The sequence below is a fragment of the Bos taurus genome, chromosome 9 (genome assembly GCF_002263795.3).
Source record: "Bos taurus isolate L1 Dominette 01449 registration number 42190680 breed Hereford chromosome 9, ARS-UCD2.0, whole genome shotgun sequence".
Taxonomy (NCBI): domain Eukaryota; kingdom Metazoa; phylum Chordata; class Mammalia; order Artiodactyla; family Bovidae; genus Bos; species Bos taurus.
In genome coordinates this window covers 76,834,231-76,859,044 of record NC_037336.1, presented here as the reverse complement: position 1 = coordinate 76,859,044, position 24,814 = coordinate 76,834,231, and the positions used below count along the sequence as shown (strand labels likewise).

General features: G+C 43.1%; 1 protein-coding gene across 1 annotated transcript in view; it reads right to left on the bottom strand.

Moving 5' to 3' along the window:
- HECA (hdc homolog, cell cycle regulator) overlaps positions 1 to 23,747 on the bottom strand; it is a 45,120-nt gene extending 21,373 nt beyond the window's left edge. The window contains exon 1 of the mRNA XM_024997031.2: positions 23,209 to 23,747. Coding sequence (XP_024852799.1) covers positions 23,209 to 23,479 — 271 coding nt within the window. The 5' untranslated portion in view covers positions 23,480 to 23,747. The remainder of the gene's footprint in view (positions 1 to 23,208) is intronic.
- Positions 23,748 to 24,814: the final 1,067 nt, after the last annotated feature.

The following is a 24,814-nucleotide window of genomic DNA, read 5'->3' as shown; positions in this document are numbered from 1 at the left end:
CTCTCGGGCAGCACCTGGCCCTCACACTTACTTCCTCAAACTTACCACGATCTATTCTACCCTCCTTCAGCATCCAGGTACCAAATGCAAACTTTAAGGTTTCTGAACAACTGTCTTATGATACAGCTCTGTTCCATACAGTAATTCCTCTTAGGGGGAGCACACCCCTTGTCTGAAGAGCAAGTTCCCCTGGGGGGACGACTGTTCTGACCTGAGGCTGCTCATCTATCTCCAAGCTTCCTGAGGGGCCGGAGCATGGTGATTGAGGATACAGACTCTGGAGCCCGCCAACCAGCCTGGACTGACTTGTAGCTCTAAACTTAGCAGTTTTAAGACCTCTGACTAGTCACTTCAACCTCCCTGGGCTTCTTTCTTCTCACCTGTAAAATGGCAGCAACAAGAGTGAGCACCTACCTCAAAGGGTTGCCGTGAATATCAAAGGAGTTATTAAGGCAGTTTGAATGGTGCCCAGCCCATAATGAGCACCATTTAAATATACACAATTATTATTAAAAGCCCTATCACTTTATATTACTTGATGTAGAAACAAAAGGACTGCATTTAGAGCAAAGCTACAACCAGGAAGTGACCATCCTCCTTTCTCCATCTGTAAGTAAGTACAAAAAATACGTGCTTTCCCCCCACAAACAAAGCAGGGCAGCATGCATAAAATAAGTCACTAAATATGTACTGACAAGTTTTAAAGAAGCAGAAGGAAAATTCTGTTCTCCTAGCCCCTTAAAGATCTTCTACTCAGTGTCAGCCAAGTACCTTGCTATATGTAGTTTTCAACCTAAAAGATCTTTTCCAAGCCTGGGTAACAGGGATTCACAAAAAGCATGGCTGCCTTTGATTCATGAGATGTGTTCCTAAAGAACTTACATAATTCAAGACTGATTACCTCACAGTCTGCGGGCGGAGTATGGGGAATGCATCCTCGGAACGCATAAATCTGCAGCTCAGCCGCTGTGCTGTGTTTTTGCTTTACTGCTGCTTTTTAATAGCAGAATTATCTCTAATATTTCTCAGTTGTACCTCATAAATTGACAGCATGGCATAGCATAGTGTTTTATCCTATTTCTGTTCCAAAGTTACAGATTTTCAGGATGTTTTCCAGCACGAGTATTATTAGCACAACTTGGATACTCTGAATGCTGTAATAAAGGCTTGAGTTATAAGCTAATTTGAAAATAATAACACAAATGTCACTTAAATCCATGAAGGATATCTGTAAGCAACAAGAGTTCACATAATATTGCCAAGGGTTAGAAGGTATTTCTCTTAAAAAGAAAAGGATGTGACATTGGGTAACAAAGCATTTTTACAATTCAGTTGACCTGCTGGCTTTGAAAATATGAGATAGCCTGATGCATAATTTGGGGGAATGTGCCTGCCGAAATTTTGCACATAACGGGAAACTTTTATTATCATTTACGTGTCTTTAGTTGAAATTTGCATAATCAATTTGCATACAATGGGATCACGTGATACTAGGAAATAAATTAGCAGACTGCCTTTTCTTCTACCTGGAGATTTAGATCTTGAGGGCACTGAATCTCAGAGAACTACACAGCACCCTGGCATTTCATGTACTGCATGCACTCACTCTGAAGACTAGTCCATGAGCTCTCAGAACCAAACCACAATATCACAGGATGCAGACAGAACTCCAGGTTAAGTACATGTGTATGTGCACATGTGTCTGAATGTGTGCACATATATAACAACAGAAAGACTGCCCAGATATTAAACCATCCCACTGCTGAGACTCCAGAAAAGACTTCATGTTATCCTCCAGTACTATAATGCAATTTTAAAGCATTTCCTTGCTTCCCTGAAACACTAAAGAACCTGATTCTGATTATCCCTGTCAATGGCCTTCCCTTTGCATGCACGAATATTCCAAATACAGCCATAATCAAAACTCCAAAATATTTTTATATGTGATTGCCATTTACCACCTAAGTTATAAGTACAGTGTCCCAAAAATGTTGGCTTACTTCTCTCTCGGTGCATCCAGAATGGTGCCTGAAGACCAAAGGCCACAGTGGAGTTGGGCCCTCCCCTTGCCTCTGGATTCCCGAAGACCTCGGCTGAAAAGACAAATGGCTTCACCTCCCCCCAGTCTGTCCAAAGGGTAAAACATTCAGCTGTGTGACCAACTGGCAACAGGGGTCATCTGCAGACAAGGCACCTGTCAGAAAATACGCCCACAACTCACTGCTGTTCAATACCGTCCAAACATTCTACTGAGAGAAACAATATTTATGAAAGATGTCATAGATGATGTCCACGCTCTTCTAGATCTGAGCTCCAGTGGGGTGGTCTAGCCTGCAGTGTTTTATTAAACCAGTACAGGGATTCTTGTTATGAAGTATAAATGCCTTTTAGATGCATCGTGCCCTCTCTGGGTCATTCAGGTCTCCACTCCAGCCCTGTTCACGAACTTATTCATATGCCAGGGCCCTGGAGGCATCTGAGTATGTCAGCCTTGCAACAGGTAAAAGCTATCTCTTAGTAAAGCCAGGTGTCACAGGGCTGGTTACCTGGACCACACTGTTTTATTCCCTGGACAGGCTGCTTTTAATGGTGCATACGCATGCATGCTCAGTTGCTCAGTCGTGTCCGACTCTTTGTGACCCCATGGACTGTAGCTCGCCAGGCTCCTCTGTCCATGGGATTCTCCAGGCAAGAATACTGCAGTGGGTTGCCATGCCTTCCTCCAAGGGATCTTCCTGACCCAGGGATTCGAACCTGTGTCTCTTACAGTATGAAGGTATTACATGCATTGGCAGGTGAATTCTCTACCACTAGTGCCAGCTGGGAAGCCCCTTAATGATGTGAGCAGGCCTAACAAATTTGTTTTATTTATGAAAGGATATTGTCATGGACATTGCGCAGTATAACATTTTGTAAGTCACTGGTTTTGTTTTGCTTTGTTTTTCTATCCGATGGACCCTGGAGTGCAGACCTCTGCTTCTGTTTGCCTTTTCCCTCCCTGTACTAGAAATCTGAAAGCCACATTTGTGACCCACCTCTTGCAATGCCCCAAGATATCCATTATTTTTCCTAACAGTATCATCCCTATTACTAATATTCTCACTTATTTATTATTTCTTATAGTATTACATGTATTTTTGAAAGCCAGTTTATTTGTAGGAGGAGGAGGCTATGAATGATCAAAACAAAAATCCATTCCCCACCTTTTGCCATAAATTTCAAACCAGCTTTGCCTAATTTATATCAAACTGTGGACTTTGGGGTGGGGGGCAGATGCTCTCCTCCCTCCTCGTTTTTCCAAAGTCGGCCAGAAAAGGATGCAAACTGAGAGGAGAGGCCAGTGCTGACCCACAGAGCCCAGGAGCCCCACAAACTCAACCCCTTCAGGAAGGGCTGTCCTCTCTACCTGCCCACGCCCCACCCCTGAGGAGCGGCTGGGGCATAAGCACTGAGTCCTGGAGCCGCTGTGCTCACCAGCTCCACACTCTCACTCCTTCCCCTGGGCTCAGCCCCTTCAGCTTCCCACTCTGCTGTTCATACCCAGCCATCCACCTGTTCCCAACCAGCCTGGTGTCTCTCAGACACATCCCAGGCTGACTCCTGCTGCTCAGAGCTCTGCCAGCCAATCCAGCCCCTCCGGCCTCCTTGTCCTGCCTGGACCAGGTAGGTGCCTCCTCTGTCACCTGCTCCCAGCCTCACCGGTGAAGTTGAGACATGGTGAAGTGGGCTCTGGCGCCTGTCAACTCCACCCTACCTCGTCTTCTTCCGGGAAGAGGAGATCCTGTGTGCAGGGCTCTAACCCACAAAGCCTAGACTCTGTCATCCCCTGTGAGCCCAGTCTTGTCTCCACTCAGCTCTCCCCAACAGCAGCCTCTTTACTTCCCCTTCTTCCCACTCTTCCCTCACCTAGCAAACCCAGGAATTCATTTCTGACAAATAGGCAAAGGACAGTCCCATGTTCACTGCAGAGATTAGCTCTAAGGGGAGAGGCAGACAGAAGAGCAATGAATAGCGAAATGGCAAGTGTTACAGATGTGGCCACACAATCTGAACCTGCTGCGAGGTTACATCGCCACCGACAGCTACAAGGGTCCAACCAACTTCACCTTCTAAAGGATGAACGTGTTAGTTGCTCAGTTGTGTCTGGCTCTTTGCGACCCTATGGAGAGGGTAGCCGTTCCCTTCTCCAAGGGATACTCCCCACCCAGGGATCAAACCCGGGTCTCCTGCATTGCAGGCAGGTTCTTTACCATCTGAGCCCCTACAGGATGACAAGTGAAAAAAAATACCAATGTAAAACCTAACAGCAAGAATAGCAGATTACTATAGCCATCGAGCCTTTATTAATGGCATTAGCAATTATAATGACAACTTGTTTAAATAATAAAAGTCATGTCCATTGGTATACTAATTATAGATATATGTATTCACATGTAAGAATATAAGAAAAAAAAAGTTTATAACATGCCAACTGAAATAACGCACACAGTCATACATAGGTGTACATGAGTGTATCTCTGAATAACCAGATATCACCCTAACAGTGTAATTTCATACACATGCATGTTTACACGCATACACACCTACTCTAGATACAATATTACTTCCACAGTGAACAACAAAAGACCCTCACTTTTGCTAACCAAGTTCTTCAACAGTTAAATTTTAGCCTCAAGATCCACTGTAAACCCCAGACTTTTTGGCAATTACAATTGCCAGTAAACAACTATTAGCTTTATAGGTTGCTCCTTCTCGTGTCACTCTTTGAATATTGCCAGCCTAGCATTCGCCTCGGCAGGGATCTGTCAACAGCTTTTGGAATTCTGACCACATTCTCCAAGATATTAATCTTCCCTTGCCTTCCTGCCTGGCATCAATGCAAATTCAGTGAGCATCTTCTCCTTGCAGTGACATGGGGTTTTGAGGCTTGCAGGTCCAGTAGGTTTGCTTCATCTTTTTTTACAGACACTGGAGCAGAAAAGAATGATGAAGAATATAGAAAAATATACACAAGTAAGTATCTGAAACCAGGATATACTGATAACACTCTGTGCACTGATGTGATGTCTTCAGCAGTTCCACTTTCCTTCTCTGCTCCTGGGATGAATCAGAGAATGTCAATACAGTACATAACAACCCTGAATTTCTGCCATCCTCAAGACTGATCGCGAACACAGTAAAGGTTTATTAATCATCTGAAAATATTATGGATTTGAGGCCAGATTTGTTTTCCAGATTTTTTTTTTAATAAGCATGTCCAGATATGTAGATGTAACAACAGTTTATTAGGTCTGACACACTAAAGTTTTGGAATCTTTACTATAAATAAGTCAAATACTGGATAACATGAGCACTTGATTACAGGTCTCTAGAGATCTGGACATTTGCAAAACAGTACAATAGTTATATTCTCAAAGTGCTGTAAAAACTCAAACTATACAAGCAAACTTTACACAGGAAATATTTCAAACTAATCTGGTCTCTGAATGAGGCAGTTTTCTTAGCAGATTTATTATATTTAATTAATTAAATAAAGAGCTTTCAAATTTTCCAGAATACTAACAAACACTCATTTGGGAAAATGTATGGCTTCTATTAATAGTTATCATTTAATAAAGACCCTGTTCTAAGGGACAAAATAAACACACCAGGGTTTGTCTCAGGGTTAAACACTTAATACAAAAGAAAAACACACAAAGTCTCTGAAAATCAGCTAATTACAAGTCAATTCAATAACACTTCTGAACACCTGTTGTGTGCCCAGTGCAGAGCTTCATATAGGGGTTGAAAATGATGAATAAATTTGTTAGCCACACTTTCCTGTGACTTTGAGTATTTTATATTTTTTTTGTTGAAAACTAGACACTTTTAATAACAGTGCCAACTCTGAAAATCAGCATGGTAACTCTAAAAATCAGATTTTCCCTCCTTCCAGTATGCTGCTGCTGTTGTTACTGCTGTTTGCTTGTTTAGTGACTAATTCTGTAAGGTCTCTATTTTTCCATCACATGTAGCCACCAAAGTTTCTACTCAGTTAGTTTGGTGGTCAGCTAATAACTGGACAGAGACTTCCTTAAATGCCCTGAACAGTAAGTGTCCCACCCTTTGCCAAGGGGCTGTGTGTGTGTTGGGTAAACCTTCAATGCTTCAACAATTTACAACCTTATTGGCCTTTACTTTTGGCTTTTTTGGAGTCTCCAGATCAGCCAGAAGCAACAATGAGGGGCTCTTCAAGTCTTCCCTGGGCATGCTCTGAGCCCTGCCCACATGCACGGTCTTCTAGAGCAGCGGTCCCCAACTTCTTTGGCACCAGGGATGGGTTTCATGGAAGACAAATTTTCCATAGACCAGGGGTTGGGGGGATGGTTTTGGGATGGTTCAAGTACATTATTTCTATTATTACTGCATCAACTCCACCTCAGATCATCAGGCATTGGATCCTGGAGGCTGGGACCCCTGCTCTAGGGCACCAGGAATGTATCAGAGCTTCTCAAAACCCTTTATGGGCTTCCCACTTTCAAGACATTCTTCTTAAGTGTTTTGACCCATTTTTTGTTTGCTCTGGCTGCTGGCTAGTATCATAATTACAATGACAAACAACTGCTGCTGAGTGTGTTCAGCAGACATCGTAAGAGGGCTTCTAACACTGGGTAACCTCTGAGCCAGGTCAAATAAAGACCAGCCCTGTGAATGAGGTTTTACCAGGCAGCTTCCGGACACGTCAAACGGAGGTAGTTCTCTGGGACTAGAGTTTTGGAGGAAGCTTCAAATCTGTTCTTCCCCCTCCAGTGACTACTAGGCTGCTTGTTTTAAAGCTACTATGAATATTACAGGGCTTCCCTCGGGGCTGAGCTGGTAAAGAACCCACCAGCAATGTAGGAGCCCTGGGTTCGATCCCTGGGTTGGGAAGATCCTCTGGAGAAGTGAACAGCTACCCACTCCAGTATTCTGGCCTGGAGAATTCCATGGACTGTACAGTCTATGGGGTCGCAAAGAGTCAGACACTACTTTCACAATGCATACTACTATATATAAAATAGATAAATAACAAGGCCCTACTGTACAGCACAGGAAATTATATTCAATATAACAACCAAAGGAAAAGAATCTGAAAAGTATACGTATACATATATATATATGCATGCATAAAACTAAATCACTTTGCTGTACACCAGAAACTAACACAACACTGTAAATCAACCCTACTTCAAACACACACACACACACATATATATATATAAATTTTTTTTAAAAAACCAAGCTACCATGGAGCCAGGGAGAGGGAATGGGAATAGACAAGTTAAGAGAAAACAAAATTCATTGTTCCTACTATGACTCAGTCATTTCCCTTGAATAAAAACTCCGAGGATTAAAGCAAGTCTTTTGTTAATTTCTAGAATTCTGAAAAGTTGATTTTGATCATTTTTTCCCGTGTTCACATTGTTTTTAAGGAGAGGCAGATATCCAGGGGTCCTTCTATCATTCCGGAAGTAGTTCTTAATATAAATTTAAGTTTAAAGACATATTTTGTTATAGAAAAATGACAAGATGATAAAAATAGAAAAAAAATGTAAAATTTCTGACCATGATCTTTTAAATGACTATGGCTATCAAGTTACTATGATTTTGGATTCTGTTTAAATACATCAAAATGACAAGATTTACAGTAAACTGAAGACTGTACCTCTGCATTTAAACTTAAATTAAAAAAAAAAAAAACAGGGTGAAACAGTATTAAGTAAAAGGGACTTTGCTTTCTCAAATTCCTTTAGGGGATACACAAGCAAAAAAAGTATTTTTCAAGTATTTTGTCAACTTGTTTTAATTAGTATAGGAGCTATAGTAAAGCTCACTTAAGTATATCTCTCTTAAAAAAGTTTTATCAACACCCTCAAATCAGCCTTTTGAAAATTACAGTGATGACGTCACACATGCATTCAGGAATCTCAGAAACTCCCAGCCCAAAGCCCCACGTCCCTCAGCTACACTCAAAGAGCACCACAACTAGGTCCAGGACTGGATCCCCACCTGGTCACCCACGAGGCCCATGGGCCACGCCTCTGCTTCGGTCACCAGCCCTCCCTGTGGGGCAGTACCGAGCACAGATCAGAGGAGAAGGAGACTGGTGCCCACACCACACCTCAGACTCACCAGGGGGTTAAAAATCATTTCTTGACTAACTGGTGAGTATTTTCTCAAGTGAAAACTAAAAAAGTTTTTAAGTAAATTTTCTCAACTATCTCGAGACCCTTCTCTACTAAAACTTTTTAAAAGATACTAAGTCCTGTAACGAAGGGAAACTAATACTTTCAAAGTATTTTGTCAACTTGTTTTAATTAGTATGGGAGCTATAGTAAAGCTCACTTAAGCATATCTGTCTTAACCTCTGATTCAGTTTATCCTCTCTGATGTTATTTTAGTGTGTGAGACTGTTCCAAAGAGGGTAGCAAGTTGAGTACATGGAGATTAAATTCAGTTAAACATGTTTTCATGCTTTGAATAGGATTTAAACACAAGACTTTTACTCAAACAAACCACTCTACCCAAATAAACATGGAAGCCTCATATTTCCCCCACCAGCCAAAACAACAACAACAACGTGCTCTTCACCTATATTTAACAACTTGGGTTTTTAACGCTGTCTCCATAGATTCAGTTTATTCTCCTAGACTCACTCTTTCTTAGGTTCAGTTAAAATGCATAAGCCTACCTAGTCTGAAGTTAAAACTAAATAGAAAGCTACAGACTTCTATTTTACCCATTTTAAAATTTCCATTCTGGCTCAAAAACCCTGATACCAGTAAGAAATCTGTGTCAATAATGACTTTAAAGTAGAAAACTCACAGTTTTGTTATCTACCGGAGATCATGTCAAGACCTAAAAGGACAAAGACCCCAAATACGACTGCTTTAGGCTGAATATCAGGATGAAGATAATGGCTTCCTAATTTTCCCTGAAAGCTTCTTAAAAATACCAAAATTTCACACAATACAAAATAAGACAATCCCTTGGTTCAGATTCTACAAACACGTCCTAAGCCCACAAGAGGATCCTTTACTGCTCTGCCCAAGGTCATTCAGCTAGCAAGGTCTTCCATATCCACTCATACTGCACAGAGATCAATAAAGAGCACAGAGCCAGCTTATAAGGAGAGGCAGTGACCAATAACTATGTGTAACAAGATTTAGTAAGCAGTTCTAGAATTTGAAATAGTGTCTCATTAAAAATTATCGAACTACTTACTATGATCTGGTTACACAAGTTTATTCAGAGTGGCCAATGCCCACATCAATCCAGAATTATTTAAAAACTAGGTCTACAGAAAGTCAAGTTAAAGAAACAAGTGCTTAAACCAAATTACAATATAAAGATTTCCTGACCCCAATCTTTACACTCCTTAAAAACAAAGAAAGAGAGTGAGGTAAATCTACTCGAGCTAACAGAAGTGCTAATCTGGGGGAAAAAAAAAAAAGGCTTACTTGTCAACGAGAATAAAGCAACTTTTCTTGGAAAGAACATAAAGATTTGGCATGGTATCAGTAGACACTATGGAATGGGGCAGCAGAAAGAGCACTGGCGCTGAGAAGCAGAATCTCAACCTGATTTGCCTGAACCCTGCTTGGGTCAACATGCCAACAATCCCCAAGAAGATTTTCAGGCTACTATTGTCATTAAATCAATAAATCCCCAGCACAACATGGCTAAATTCATTTCCCTACTGTATCCACACTCCAAGCTAAATCAAATCCTTACACTCCTTTGTTTCCCATATTCCTTTCCTATCCTGCTGAACTCCCTGAAAGATGCACTCTCAGTTCCCTTGCCTTCCCTTCAAAATAAACCTGGGAAAAAGCATTATAGCATTCCCTTCCACCCCCGCAGTCACTCTGCTGTGAGCTAGGGAGAGAAGACAAAGCTTTAGCCTGGGGGCCACACAACTTGGCCTATTTCTGAAATGCTGCGTCAGCAACCAACAAGCAAGTTATAGAAGCTGTGGTAACAAGGAAAGACTTGTCAAAGCAGAGGGTGTGTCTAAGCCTTACACATACCTCAGTGAAAATGAAAACTAGACTCAAAAGTAAATCTCGTCTATGTCCAAACTCAGTAGTTCACCACATACACATACTCAATAAAGCTGCTATAATATGACTTATTTTCAGAAGAATATGCCATAAAATTTCCTACTGCAAAGGAAGCTCAAAGTTTTTACCCCACTGATATATTAAACCAAAGATGTCATTATATTAACAACTAAACAATCCTTCCTTTCCCAGTTACTAACTTTTGTGGAATAGAAAATATAATTTTATAGTATGATTATTTTCAAAGGCTCAACACTATTCATTTCTAAACTAGAAGAGAAATATACCATTTATAAAAGAGCAAAAACGTGTAGAAATTTTTTTGTCATAAAAGAATTTTTCCAGTTAAATACAACTTTATTAAAATATATAAACATATACAAATGTATATATGATCTAATCAGTATTTCCAAATCTGTCAAGAGAAAAAATTTCAAATTAATTCTTCAAAAACTTTTCCAAGTCATCTTTAGATCACATACCTCATGGAACATTAAAAAATAAATTATGAGGAAAACTGATACAAAGTCAAAAATTTCAAATCTGAATATCTCAAAGAGAAGGCTTGTTTTAATCAACCAAATCCCATATTTGGCAAAACTAATACAATTATGTAAAGTTTAAAGATAAAATTAAAAAAAAAACAACGCATCCATACATTTATATAAACACACAGACACTGATACATACCAAGTGTCATATGCCTGTAGAAGTCATCTTGTTAAAATCCATAATACAATTTGGCACATTCACAATTCTTTAATCTTATTTAAGATGTAAAATCTTAAAGGGAGGTAAGGAAACAACCCAAAGTGTTATGACCTGCAGAATGAAATGGCAACCCACTCCAGTAATCTTGCCTGGAGAATCCCATGGACAGAAGAGCCTGGCAGGCTGTAGTCCATAGGGTCGCACAGAGTCGGACACGACTGACTGAAGCAACTTAGCACGCATGCACGCAGTGTTATGAAAGTATCCCAAATGCTTTTACAACACAAACTCCTACTCCACAGAAACCCAGAGGCTGGTAAAGAGCAGGGAGCACAAAGGCCTGAAGTGAGTGGACACAAACTAAAGAAGGCATGATTACAGACACAGGCGCAACAGTGCGAATCATGCAGTACAACAGGCCAAAAGCAAGGCTCTCTGATCAAATGGTTAAAACCACAGCACAGTTTGTGGTTATAATGAAATCTGGAGACAGATGATTCACAGATCACAACGAAACAATCCACAAGTCAGCTCCACTCAGGCTGGGTGAAAGCACCCGCCCCATGGCTTCAGCCTCCACAGGCCTTCCCCTCAGTGGGTCAGAAACCCTAGAGGAGTCCACTCAAGGAGGGCGCTCAGTGAGACCAGCAGGTAAACACTGCAGATTTCTTGGGAAAACCCACACAGCAAGAGCTAGCAGACCTGAACCTGCAGAGAAATGAAAGGCTCTCCCAAGGAAGTAGAATCAGCATTTTGGAAGAGCAACATGTACTGCAAGCTGTGGGGCAAAGCCCAGGTTGGCCCCAGGTTCTTCCAACAAATCAGAGCATGCATTCAGCACTAGGAGAAGCAGACACACAAGCACATGACAAACAGAAAACCAAAACACCAACTACAAAACACCCAAAACCCCGAAGCATGACACAACCATGGGCTTTTTCAAACAGCAATACAGTTTTTTGCAAGGAGTTAGTCATACACAATATCGTCTTATCCTGCTTTCCACAGATAAGAATAGTTGGCCTCAGAAAGCTCCATCAGCCTTGCAAAATGGCAAACCTCAAGCTAGGACCTGGGTCTCTCAAATCTCACACTCTTCAAAAAAGCAGTAAGTTTGGGAATCTCCTGCAAGTCACAGACATTTGAGAAACACAGGGCAGACTGGATCAGCGTGATGAACAGGGCACAAATAAACTCTTGGTCCAGGTGAGTTCTGTGCTCTCACTTTCTTAACACAGAAAGGTAATTTCAATGCAAGTGCCAGAATGAAAAAAGTGAGAACTTTCCTATAATTCAGCATTTAAGTTTATGATCACAGGAAATTTACAGGGAACTTAGCCATAAGCGGCCTCAGTTTGTAGCAGAGGTGATAAGTAAATAGTAAGCTTTTATCTACAAGTTTCAAAGTCCTTGGAACTGGCTGGAATAAAAACTGCAGGGGACTTTTAAGAATGTGCAGGAAACAACAGGTGTTGAGCATGGTAGCTCAGCTCCCATGGACAGGAGTGGTCAGGGAGGAGGTGAAGGAGGGTGACAGGAACTATAACCAATTCTGTGAAACAAAGCCTTGCAAATTAAATACAAACAGAACCTCAGGAACCTCACAAACAGAAGGAAACAGAACCTCACAAACCTAACAGTGTTACTATGCACTGACACCCAAATGAAGTCAGTCACTACCCTGACGCCAGGCCCGAACTGCTTTTCCTACAAGTAATTTTACAGACAACCTTTCCCACTCTCTCTTGTCTTTCTCTTGAGTTTCTATCTCTTTGTGGATTTTCTGGGATCGTTCAGTTCAGTTCAGTTTAGTCGCTCAGTCATGTCCGACTCTTTGCGACCCCATGAATCGCAGCACGCCAGGCCTCTCTGTCCATCACCAACTCCCGGAGTTCAACCAGACTCATGTCCATGGAGTCGGTGATGCCATCCAGCCATCTCATCCTCTGTCGTCCCCTTTTCCTCCTGCCCCCAATCCCTCCCAGCATCAGAGTCTCTTCTGGGATCATACAAATCTATAACATTTCTAACCAGCCAGGATGCTTCAAATAAGGTAAGAAGATAAACAATAAGCCAGGAGAAATGTGTGTCAAAAAGTATCCTGAATATACAAAGACCTTGTGCTGATCAATGCCCATTAGTTAAATGGACAAAAAACACAAACAGGAAAAAACACAAATGAACAGTATACACATAAAAAGACATTCACTCAGCTGGCAATTCAACAAATGGAAATGAACATTACAATGGGATGTGATTTTTCACCTATCTGATTGGCATAGGTGAAAGTGGTTATCAAACTCCCAGTGGAGGAGTGTGGCAAATGGAGCACTCCATGCAGCGCCAGAGTTAGTGGAAAGAGGGAAACCCTTTCTGGACAGCAGTTTGGCAACATACATCAAAGCCTTGAAAATCACATGCCTGGTGACCAGTGATCTCACTTCTAGAACTTCAGCCTAAAGAAGATAATCGCATCCTCGCTATGAACTGTGATCCATTAAGAACTGGAAGTGTCCATACAGATGTCCTGTTTCCGCCATCCCAAGACCAGGAAGTCCTTCTATCATGAGCAGGATCAAATTAACATGAGTGTACAACGTGTAAGCTAAGTGCTTCCTTGGTCAAGTGTTTTCTTGTTTCACAAATTTAATTTCAGTTCAGGTACCAGAAAGATAAGCATGAGGTCTTTTAAAAGTAATTTAAATGGCCCTATTGCCTTCTTGGGATTCCCTGGTGGCTCAGCGGTAAAGAATCTGCCTGCAATGCAGGAGGCCCGAGTTCGATCCCTGGATCAGCAAGATCCCCTGGAGATGAGAATGGCTACCCACTCCAGTATTTTTGCCTAGGAAACCCCATAGACAGAGGAGCCTAGCAGGCTAGAGTCCATGGGGTCTAAAAGAGTTGAACACAACTTAGTGACTAAACAACAATAACAATGATTGTTTCCTCTAATGTTTTTATACTAAATTTAAGCCCTCTACTTAAAAATTTGTTCATTATTCATACACAGGTTTGCATATCAGTCAAAACAGACCCAGTATCATGTAAGATCTGACTGCAACATCAGGGTCCAGCACATCTCTCCAACACCAGTGTGCCTTTTCTGCAAAAAGAGAGGGAGGCCATTTCTGGAGCTTAGTGTCCCTGTCCTCCAATGCAGACTGCAGATGGCAGGGGGTCCCACCTGGCTCCCAGGCAGAGCTCCATAAGGGAGTGATCACTGTTCCTGTTGCCGGCAATAACTGCTCCTGCTTTCTATGGGTTCCAGGGGTTCTACAGCCCCAACATAACTACCATCCAGGCATTTTACCTAATTTGCTACTGAACCACAACACATCATCAGCATTTGTAAAACTAAATGCCCAATACATATCATTATAGGATTAACAATACTCCAACTTGTAAGCACTGCCCAGTAAGAACAGATCTGAGGAGGTGAAGTGGAAGAATTCTCCAAATTGCTCTGCGTATCAGAGATGCTCGTTTCTGCCTCCACCACAGAAAAACGCTTCCTCTTTTCCAGTGCCAGGGACTCTCGTGGCCTCTGGCAGCACTGCGTCTGTTCGTAACATCCTAGGTTCAGCCTCTCAGATTACAGACTGCACCTGCTGCCAATCAAAAAACAGCCAGACCCTGATTCCCTCCATTGCCCATTCCCTCCATTTCTGTCCAGGCACTGAGGTCTGTCAGGCATTACAAGTAATGTGTCACTTTAATAAATTCTACAGTTCAACTAAATATTATATTGATGTAATTGTCACATTCAGGAGTGCTCATTTAGAAACCTAAAATAGTCTGTGATTTAGTTTCAATACTAGTGTCAAAAGACTCCTGAGATGCTTTTATGATATGAAGGGACATGATCTAAGGTATCAAACTTATACTAACCCCTGGGAGAAACATCCATTTGAAATTTGACGAGTATATCTTCTTTACTTATAGGAGCAAGTTGATATCTTCCTAACTTTTGCCTAATTTACCCTCTCAGTTTATAAAGGCATATGCCTTAAGGCCATCTATTTCTAATAAATTTCCAATAAAATGAAAAACAGAAATCCAGAATTATAGCACTATCTTTTGTAACTGCTATTATGGGGGTGATACTGAACTTCAACAAGTTTTGAAGGGGTTTAGAATCTGCCACTCTGGCCTAAAAATTTTTTTAAGCTGAAGGCATTTGAGTTCCTGAAATCTCTGCCTAAAAACAGAGTCTCTCAAAAGAACTCAATTGTCATAAATACCCTTTCAAAAGCAACCTGAGAAGACTGACTTTTACCATCAGAAATAAGTTTCCACACCACACCTAAACACACACTATCACAAAATGATCATCACCCATGTATTCTTTTAGGGCCCACTGAGCTCTTCAAAAATTCATTTTTTTTCCTACAGGCACCCTTTCTCCCTCTCCCCTACTCTTACTAAGAAGCCACTTGCTTTCCTAGAAGAACCCTTCTCCCCTCCCCATCTCTTATTAAGATAGTATATAAGACACAAAGTCTAACCACCCCTTTGAGTCACAGTTTTGTCTGTGAGTAAATCTGTCTTTTCTCTTGCTACTCTGTCAGTTTAATTTGCAAGTCCCAAAATCATGAACCTAAGAGGGGAGAAGAAAAGTTTTTCCTCCTTGACAATTTGAATCAGTGAAGCCTCAATATACTGCACTTTGTGTACGTATGAGAACCACGCAAACGTTCTTATTATTCTAAACAGTGATATGATTAACATTTAACACTTCCTTTTTAAGTTCTTCACTTTTCTTTAAACTTCCTCTTAATATCTTTCTTGTTTCTACCTTTTAGAATGCTTTCAAGTACTATCCTCCTAAGTATAATTTAGCAGAAATAATTTGTTTTTCTATCCACTTCGGATAAATCAGAACATACAATTAAGAATTAGAAATGCTACTTATTTTTTGCCAGTTTACAAAAACCTCTCAAGTACAATTGAGCTAAAGCATCCTGTTGATTAAATAAAGCAAGCTACTATTTCACCAACCACTGAGAAATGGAAGCTTTCTGAAACACACCGACTTAAAAACACAGTCACTTTGTATAAAATAATGACATCTCCCTCACCAGACTTTATTGTTTTAAAACTGATTCGATGAGGATAAAAAATAAAATGACAAATATAATTAGTCCAACCTAGCACAGAGATAAGACACTTTCTATCAAGATGTGAAAAATAAACCATAGCGACAACCCCTCCATCCAGAGGAAGCCCTTCAGCTCATACGGTGCCCAGCCCTCCCTTGGCGTCAGGTTCTCTGAAGTTCACCTCAATTAGCTGACCTCCCATGGCTGACAGAGCATCAGGGTGCTGGTGCCCACAATTAAGAGACTTCTCCTTGGGGCTGTCACACTTTCATCTTGCTGTACAGAAAAGCAGTGTGTGCTGTGTGCCCACTACTTTACTAAAAAATCACAATCAACGGTCAGTGGCAGGCTGGACCACCAAACCATGATTAGCTGTAATAAAAGAAAGACTGCCGAAAGATATCCATGATGTTAAAATAAACAACTTTACAAGCTTGCCAATTGATGATCATTCCCCTTTGCAGGCTCAACCAATCATGTCTTTGCTTATAAACCTCAGGGACGGTTCTGTACTGGTGACAAAGCACCCAGACTTGACTGTCTGGACCCATTTCCTTTCCACCACCGAGCCTCACACCAGCCATGAACTACTACAGCAGCAACCAGAACTCAAAGCTCTTGCCCACCTCCTCCAGCCACCCCCAAAACATCCTTCCTCTGCTTTCAGAGCTAACTGCTTCTTTTCTTGCAAGACTCAGCTCAAAGGTCCCCCTCTTGCAGGAAACAAATCCTTTCTTGTACTGGGCACCTATGATCATTACCCCTGACATGTACATGTCTCTCTCCCAGTTTCCATGAGCCATGCAGATTCTGATGTCTCCATGTATAATTCAATGTTACACTTCCAGTCATAGAAGACAGTGGGCACAAAATAAATGTTTAGTAAATGCATGAGTGCGCAGATGAACAAAATAGTGAATGAGCAAACAAACAAACACAGGAGCTAATGAATGAACTTTCAAGCTGCTTCCTGGAGAGAGCAAAGGATCTTTAATTAATAATATTAAGCCCCAGATGATCCCCAAAGAACACCCGGAGCGCCTCACCTCCTCTGAATTACTCTTTACTTCTATGTGCTCAGTTCATTTGCCCATGTCCTCAGACACGAGCCCCAACTTTAATCCAATACGTGACCACCTCACAAGTTCCTGCTCCTTATTCCACAGCTGCCTTTGTGTAGTACATGCAATAACCTACTCTCATTCATTTCTGTAAGGACTCCCAACTAAGCCATACGCCCCCAGGGCCTGATTCTTTTGTCCCTGTAATCCCAGAGCCTAACACAGTGCCCTGACACAGCACCTAGCAGGCGCTCAATACATACTAGATGGATAACTGAATGAATGAAGAAAGGAAGAGGAAACCATTTTCACAGTTTGCTTTTTACTTTTTTCTTTTGGCTAAATCCTCTGATTTTTCCAGGTAAACTATGGAAAAAGAGAGATGATGAGGGAAGAATAGAAAATCATGTATAGTCAAATCAATGCCTGAATAAAATTATCTGTATGATACCACAGTCTTTTTCTACATTAAGAAATCAGCTTATTGTCTCTCATTGTCTGTTCTCAACAGAATAATTTAACAAGTTTTGTAACTGGATAAGGCTGAACAAATCACAAAACTTTTGACATTGTTAATAGCGTTCATATCTGCCCAGCCCTATGCCAAGATCTTTCACATATACCATTTTTCTTAATCTGCAAAAACACTCCAAAGGGTTGTGTTCAGAAAATGAAGGCTGAGAGAGGTTAGGTCACTTTGCCCTTAAGTTGTGGCACCTTGGGTTACACACAGGTCTGTTCAAACATCACGTTTTGACTAAAACTTACAAAAAATTCTAGGGCTTATTTTTTAAGATTAGAATAACAGTGCAGCAAGAATTTCAAAAGCTTATGCTTGTATCCTCACTAACGATCATGCATGCACGTTCAATCTTGAGTCGTGTCTGACTCTTTGTGATCCCATGGACCAGTTAGTAAGATACCATTTACCATTATTAGGTATTTTGTTGAATCCTTGTTGATCTGATGGCTAACAAGATCACTAAAGAGCACAGGAGAAACAAATGCAGCCTTGGAAAATACCCCCAAGTATGGCAGCATCTGCTCCAGGCTCTGAATCTAAACAGGGCCTCCCTACTGCTGATAAGTTTAGAGAGTACCAGCAATTCTCCAGCACACCTTTCAAACAGTACGAACCAGAAACTGAAGAGGCCGTGGGGAAAGGGCACTCTGACCACAGTGAAGTTAAAATGGTACAACCTTTCCATAGGGCAATCTCCAGGCATGTATTAAAAGTCATAACAAAGTGTATATTCTTGGACATAGCAAGTCTACAGGTAATAGTTTATCTTAAAGAAGTAACTGAATAATGCTTGCTGCTGTTACTGCTAAGTCGCTTCAGTCGTGTCCGACTCTGTGCGACCCCATAGACAGCAGCCCACCAGGCTCCTCCGTCCCTGGGATTCTCCAGGCAAGAATACTGGAGCGGGTTGCCATTTCCTTCTCCAATGCATGAAAGTGAAAAGTCAAAGCTGCTGCTGCTGCTAAGTCGTTTCAGTCATGTCCGACTCTGTGCGACCCCATAGATGGCAGCCCACTAGGCTCCTCCATCCCTGGGATTCTCCAGGCAAGAATACTGGAGTGGGTTGCCATTTCCTTCTCCAATGCATGAAAGTAAAAGGTCAAAGCGAAGTCGCTCAGTCATGTCTGACTCTTAGCGACCTCATGGACTGCAGCCTTCCAGGGTCCTCCATCCATGGGATTTTCCAGGCAAGAGTACTGGAGTGGGGTGCCATTGTCTTCTCCAATAATGCTTAGAGATATACAAATAAGAACTTAAAGATCAAAAAAGAGGAGAATGATCAGTTTATCCAAGATATAGACACACAATGGTATATTATATGCAATCATTAAAAACAGTGATGTACCTGTACTTACTACTCTGCTGAAATGTCCACAGAAGCCCTACAGCTAACAGTTGTCACCCCCCTCCCAGATCATTCCCTCTTCCTGGGGGTACCCCATGTCCAGTGACCAACCAATGTGTATGTGGGGTTGAGAGGGGGTAGTTAAGACCCCACTCACATGCCTCAAGGTACTCAGGAGGGCCAGCAGAGCTCCAGAGCTCCCTCTGCATCACAGCTCAGCTCCTCCCTCTGCTCAGTCTTGCTTCCCTCACTCCCTGACCATTAATGATGCAAAGAGCACATCCAGTAAACATCTAGCAGGTAAATCTTTGTCTCAAAGACTATTTCCAGAATCTAACATGAGTGGCTAACCCTTAGTAGGCTCGTATCATGCAAGTCAGCCACTATATATATATATAAATATATATATACACACATACACACACACACACATATATATATATATTATATTATATATTGTTGTTGTTCAGTTGCCAAGTCACGTCTGACTCTTTGGGACCCTATGGACTTCAGCACGTCAGGTTCCTCTGTCCTCCACTATCTCCTGGAGTTTGATCAAATTCATGTCCATTGAGTCAGTGATGCTACCTAACCAACTCATCCTCTGTCACCCTCTTCTCCTCCTGCCTTCATCTTTCCCAGCATCAGGGTCTTTTCCAATGAGTTGGCTCTTTGTATCAGGTCACCAAAGTATTGGAGCTTAAACATCAGCTTAATATTATGTATAATGTTATATTATACATAATATTATATTATGTTATATTATACATAACATTATAATAAATGCAAGATCAATCACTGAGTAAACTAACCCAATCTACTACAAAGAATAATGAATGAATGGTTGAATGAATGAAGGCAAACTCAGCAGCCCAGAGGTTCTGGCGGCAGTCAGGAATGAATGGAATGGTGAACCATGGTCATCCCTAAAACAGAAATTTATAAAAAGGATTTGAGATCCAGGCCCATTAAAAAGTAGATACTATGACCAAGGGGTCATATATTTTTAGGCCTCAAGCAAAAACCAGCGGCCTTATAGAACCAGAATTCCAGAGTGAAACTATACATGGGTATAATCTACTGCATGATTACTAGATCCTAAAAATAATCACTGCAAATCTTGTCCATCTACAATCAAAATGTTGCAATATGTGCAGACAGATGTTTACTATGTAGAATGAGGACAGCGCTTCATCTTTTACTCCAATGCCCACAAAAACTTCATAAACCAGTATCTGAAAATGTACTAATTAATTTCTTCTTAGGGGTACAAAGTCCTTACAATTAATATTCAACTTAACCAAGAAGCCTAACTTCAAGTAGTTTAACTTCAACTATAACCCAGCCATGGCTTCCTCAAGGTTTCCCTAACCACCAAATCTTTTTTTATAGAATCAGTAGTTATAAATAACTACTGACTAATAGTGAAAAACTAAGAACAATATTACCCTGCCCTGGTGTCCATGCTGCCCAGGAAGCACAAGACATAAAACCATTCTATGAACTCCAAACAAATACAAATAAATACTATTAACTTTAGGTGAAGTCATAAAGTTTGAATGCTTACAGAGGTAGATCACAACTGACTTGAACAGTTAGAGCAAATCATTTAAAGGTTTAATAATGTAAATGTACTACACTCTTGAAATAACTGAATTGTAATATTCATGATTATGAAATTTAATGTCACAGCTAAATAAAAAATTGACTTAGAAATACTATGAGTTCAATTAATGTCATCCTGAAATTTAAAGAAAAGTGGGTTTTATCAGTTGATTGAGAGGCTGCACGTATCAGTTGCCCCTTCCTTTAAAAATTCACCAATGCCACTTCTCCCACGTCCACATTAAAAAACACATCTTTAAATGGTAAAAAAAAAAAAAAGAACAAAAAAGCATTTATAATTTCCTTATTTATCAATTTTGCACACAGAAGACCTCAGCACCCATGTGTAATTATCATCAGCTGCAGTGAGAGATTCTTCACAATAAGGTGGATCATTCACTGAGATTTCACACCATGTCAGAATCAAGAATTCTACATCATAAAATTCAACTCACTGGGGACTCCTTGGTGGTTCAGTGGCTAGGACTCCACCCGTGCTCCCAGTGCAGGGAGCCCAGATTCAACCCCTGGCCAGGGAACTGGATCCCACATGCTGCAACTAAAGATCCTGCATGCCCAACTGAGACACAAAGCAGCCAAAGAAATAAATGAACAAATGTTAAAAACAAAAAAATTGCAACTCACTGCTCTAACGTAAGTTTGTACCTTCTCTAAGTGTGATTATTGCGATATTTGGCCCATTTCTTCTTTTCCCCCATTCATGTAATAAAACAAGCTCCAAATCACAAATACATACCTTCACACAGATATACACAGAACTGCTTAATATACCTGAGATTGCCACTTCAGTGGAAAGCAGTAACAGGGGCACCATAACCACAGCCTAAGGAAAACATTCCCTCACACCACCTTTACCAGGTCTTATCTTTTGAAGAAAGAATAAAAGTAACAGTCAACCTGAAACTTTCAAGCAGATGGCTCCCAACCATCCCCAGAAATGCAAGCTCCGGTGAGGACCAGGAGGTCCTTTCTTGACTGCCACCTGTCCTTTAATACTTAACACAGTACTTGTAACATGGTAAATGCTAAGTATCTTTTGAATGTCATTCACTGATAACTTACTTTCCTTGACAAACTTGACTAAGCTTGTTACAAATGTAACCAGCCTCTAAAACAACAAGTACTGGGGACTGGGTAGAGAAAGGACACTCTGAGCCTCATGATAACTTCCTGAGGGAGCCAATACAATCAGTGTAATTCTTTTTTCTCAATTTCTCAGGGTAGGAAATTGAGGCTCAGAACAGCTGTTCTTCCCAAGATGACAAAACTGAATGGCTGAGCAAGGAGTCTCTTCTTTCTCCTCTGCCACATCAATACCAAGATGAAGTTTAGAACAAAAAAAAGGGGGGGGGCGGGGAGGTCCATTAAAGTGACTCAGAAGGTAAAGAATCTGCCTGCAAGGCAGAGACCCAGGTTTGATCCCTGGGTCAGGAAGATCCCTGGAGAAGGGACCGGCAACCCACTCAGTATTCTTGCCTGGAGAATTTCACAGAGGAGCCTGGCAGGCTACAGTCCATGGGGTGGCAAAGAGTCAGACAGCTGAGCGACTACATGCTCCTTCACGAAAAAAAAAAAAAAAAAGAACACGCCAAAGACGGTCTGGCGAAATTTTGACTTTTCAAACATTCACAAATGGGATGTTTGTTCCTGGGGGGAGGGGGGGACGGGGAAAACCTTCCTATTTCAAAATTGCGGAGATATAGCCAACGGGGCCTAAGGTTCTAATAGGCTAATCTTCAGCGTTCCTCTAAGTGTAGTTCACCTGTTTAGAAAGTAAGCGATCTATCTAAAGAAGGGCTTTGGAAACTGAAACCTACAAGTTAAAAGTCAGATATTAGGAACCCAATCTCTCTTCATTAAAATATACCTATATTCCCTGCCCTGAAAACCTGCTTGACCAGAGGAATTCAAAGAACTGCCCAAGTTCGAAGAAGTGTTTGCCCAGCACGCTATAAGACTGTCTCTCTGCAGTGACAACGGCAATCCTGTGGCATCTTCACTATTCCTTAAATGCTCCCTCAAAAGGTGCATTCAGATTATTAAGCTTCCTCCTAAAATGTGAAGTAGAATTAAATAATGATTTTTTTTTTAACTCCAGGCTGAGAACGGAAGTCAAGTTCAGATTCTCTTCCTTCCTCATGCGAGCAAAATTAAAGAGCACACCCCCGCCCCCTCAACCCAGCGACACACACACACACACACCCTACAGTAAAACTGTCTCGGGGCCTCTTCACCTGTGGCAATCAACACAGCAAGCCCCGGTCGACCGGGATTTGAGGCTCCCCTTCACTCAGGGGAGGGGAAGGCGGGTGGGTGAGGGGAGCAGGGAAGAAGGAACTGGTGCCTAAGTTTTCAATCGGACCATTCTTCTCAACTTGAGCAGCTCTTTCTTTCCTTCCTTCCTTCCTCCCCCCTGGTCTAGGGCACACACTCGGCTTTGCTAGCGCGGGCACAACGGGCAGGGCCCAAGGACAGCGCCGCCCCGACCGGGGACCCGAAAGCCCCTCGGAGTTTGGGGCGCAGGCTGCCCGAGGCGCGTGACCGGAGAGCCGCGCGGACACCGAGCCGGGGCCGCTGATCGATCGCCGCCAACGTGCGTGGGGACCGGGAAGGGGCAGCCGCGGCGGGGCGGAGGGGCGGGGTGAGCACTTCCTGACTCTCGCATTGTCCACGCATCGCCCGCGCCACCCTGGGCCCCGCCGCCGCCGCGCCGTCCCCGTCGGTGAGGAAGTTGGCGCTCGCCCGACTGGACCCGACTTACCGTTCTTGGCGTCGCCCGCGGCTGCAGCCCCCGCGGCGGCCGCGGCGTTGGCGGCGCCCGGCCCCGCGCCTCCCGCGCCCGCCGCGCCCCCGGTGCCGGGTGCGCCCGCCACCGCCGCTCCGCAGCCGGCCGCCGCCGCCAGGGCCCCCCCGGCCGCCGCGCCCGCCGCGCCCGCCACTGCCAGGGCCCCGGCTCCATTTTCCTGCTCGTCCCCGCTGCTGTTGGCGCGCTTGTTTTTGCGGCCGCCTTTACTGTTTTTGGGGTTGGGCATCTCGCGAGCGTCCAGGTGCCCCGCGTCGGTGAAGGCGGCTCCCAGCGGCGCGACGCCGGGTTCTGGAGGCCGAGAACGGAGGGCGCGGGCCGGCGGCTCCGCTGGCGCCCGTCTAGCCGCGCGGCCCGCGCCGCGCCATCCCGGCTGCCGCGCCCTCCCCGGCTTCCTGAAGCCGGCGCGCGGTCACCCGAGGCTCGCAGCCGCGCGGGCGCCGCGGTCTCGGGGCGCGAGCAAGACGCTCTCCAGCCGGAGGGAAAAGGCGGGTCTCGGGCTTGTTTTGATTCGGCTTCGCTGACACGCTCTGGCCCCGCCCCCTCCCGTGACGACACTGGGGATTCGGCCTGGCCGCACCCACCAGGTGACCTCATGGTGGCCTGGCCCGCCCGCGTGACGTCACGCCCCGCGCTGAGCCGGCAGCCTTGGAGTGACGTCATCGGGGCGCCCGCACTCCGGGTCTCCGGCTGCACCTGGGCGCCTGCGGACCTACCTTCCTGAAATGGCCCTAAACGCCAATCCAGTGGCATCTGGAGTTAGTCGGAGGCCTTCTGACCTTCATGTAATTAAGGCTTAGAACAATATGATCGGGAGAAAAGTGTGTGTGTGGGGGGGGGCGTTGACCAGAACAGAATAGGAAAACAGAGGGTTTCTAATTAATCATACGTCAAAAGGCTCTGCCATTCAGAAACCATTGTAGATTTACTAATTAAAGAAATCGAGTCAAGTTCCTAGACAATGAGAAAGGACAGAAGAGTCCGTGAATGGAAGGCCGTCACAGTCTAGTGGTGAAACCGCTGGTTCAAACCAACCCACCATCCAGGGATGATACTAAACGTCTCCAGGGACGGAGAAGCAGGCTCTTGCTGGAGGGGAAACCCAATCCCCGTGGACTGAGTCGTCCTGAAAGATCGGCGGCCACTGTTGTGAGCAGGTGGAGAGTGGAGGGTGACACCAGTGATAAGGCAATGACTTGAGGGGCAGGGAACCCTAGAAACAGTTTCACGCGGTCTCTTTTTCTGCAACTCTTTTTCGGCTTTTTTTGAAGACCAGCTCCTTCCCACCCTTCAGGTCTCAGCTCAAACACATCACTTCCCTCACAATGATAGAACTGACACCATTCCCCAAAAGGGCTATCAGAAGTACCACCTCATCCATCTCTAATTATGTTGTCAATGTATATATGTTTACTTGTTTCCTGTCTATCTGCTTCTCAAATGAAAGTTCAACATGTAGAACATTTTATCTGTCTTGGGCACCTCAGCAGGACAGCTGGCATGTATTTGTTGAATGTATACGTTAAGTTCTTTTCCCATGAACTGTGGAGGGAAAACTATGTTA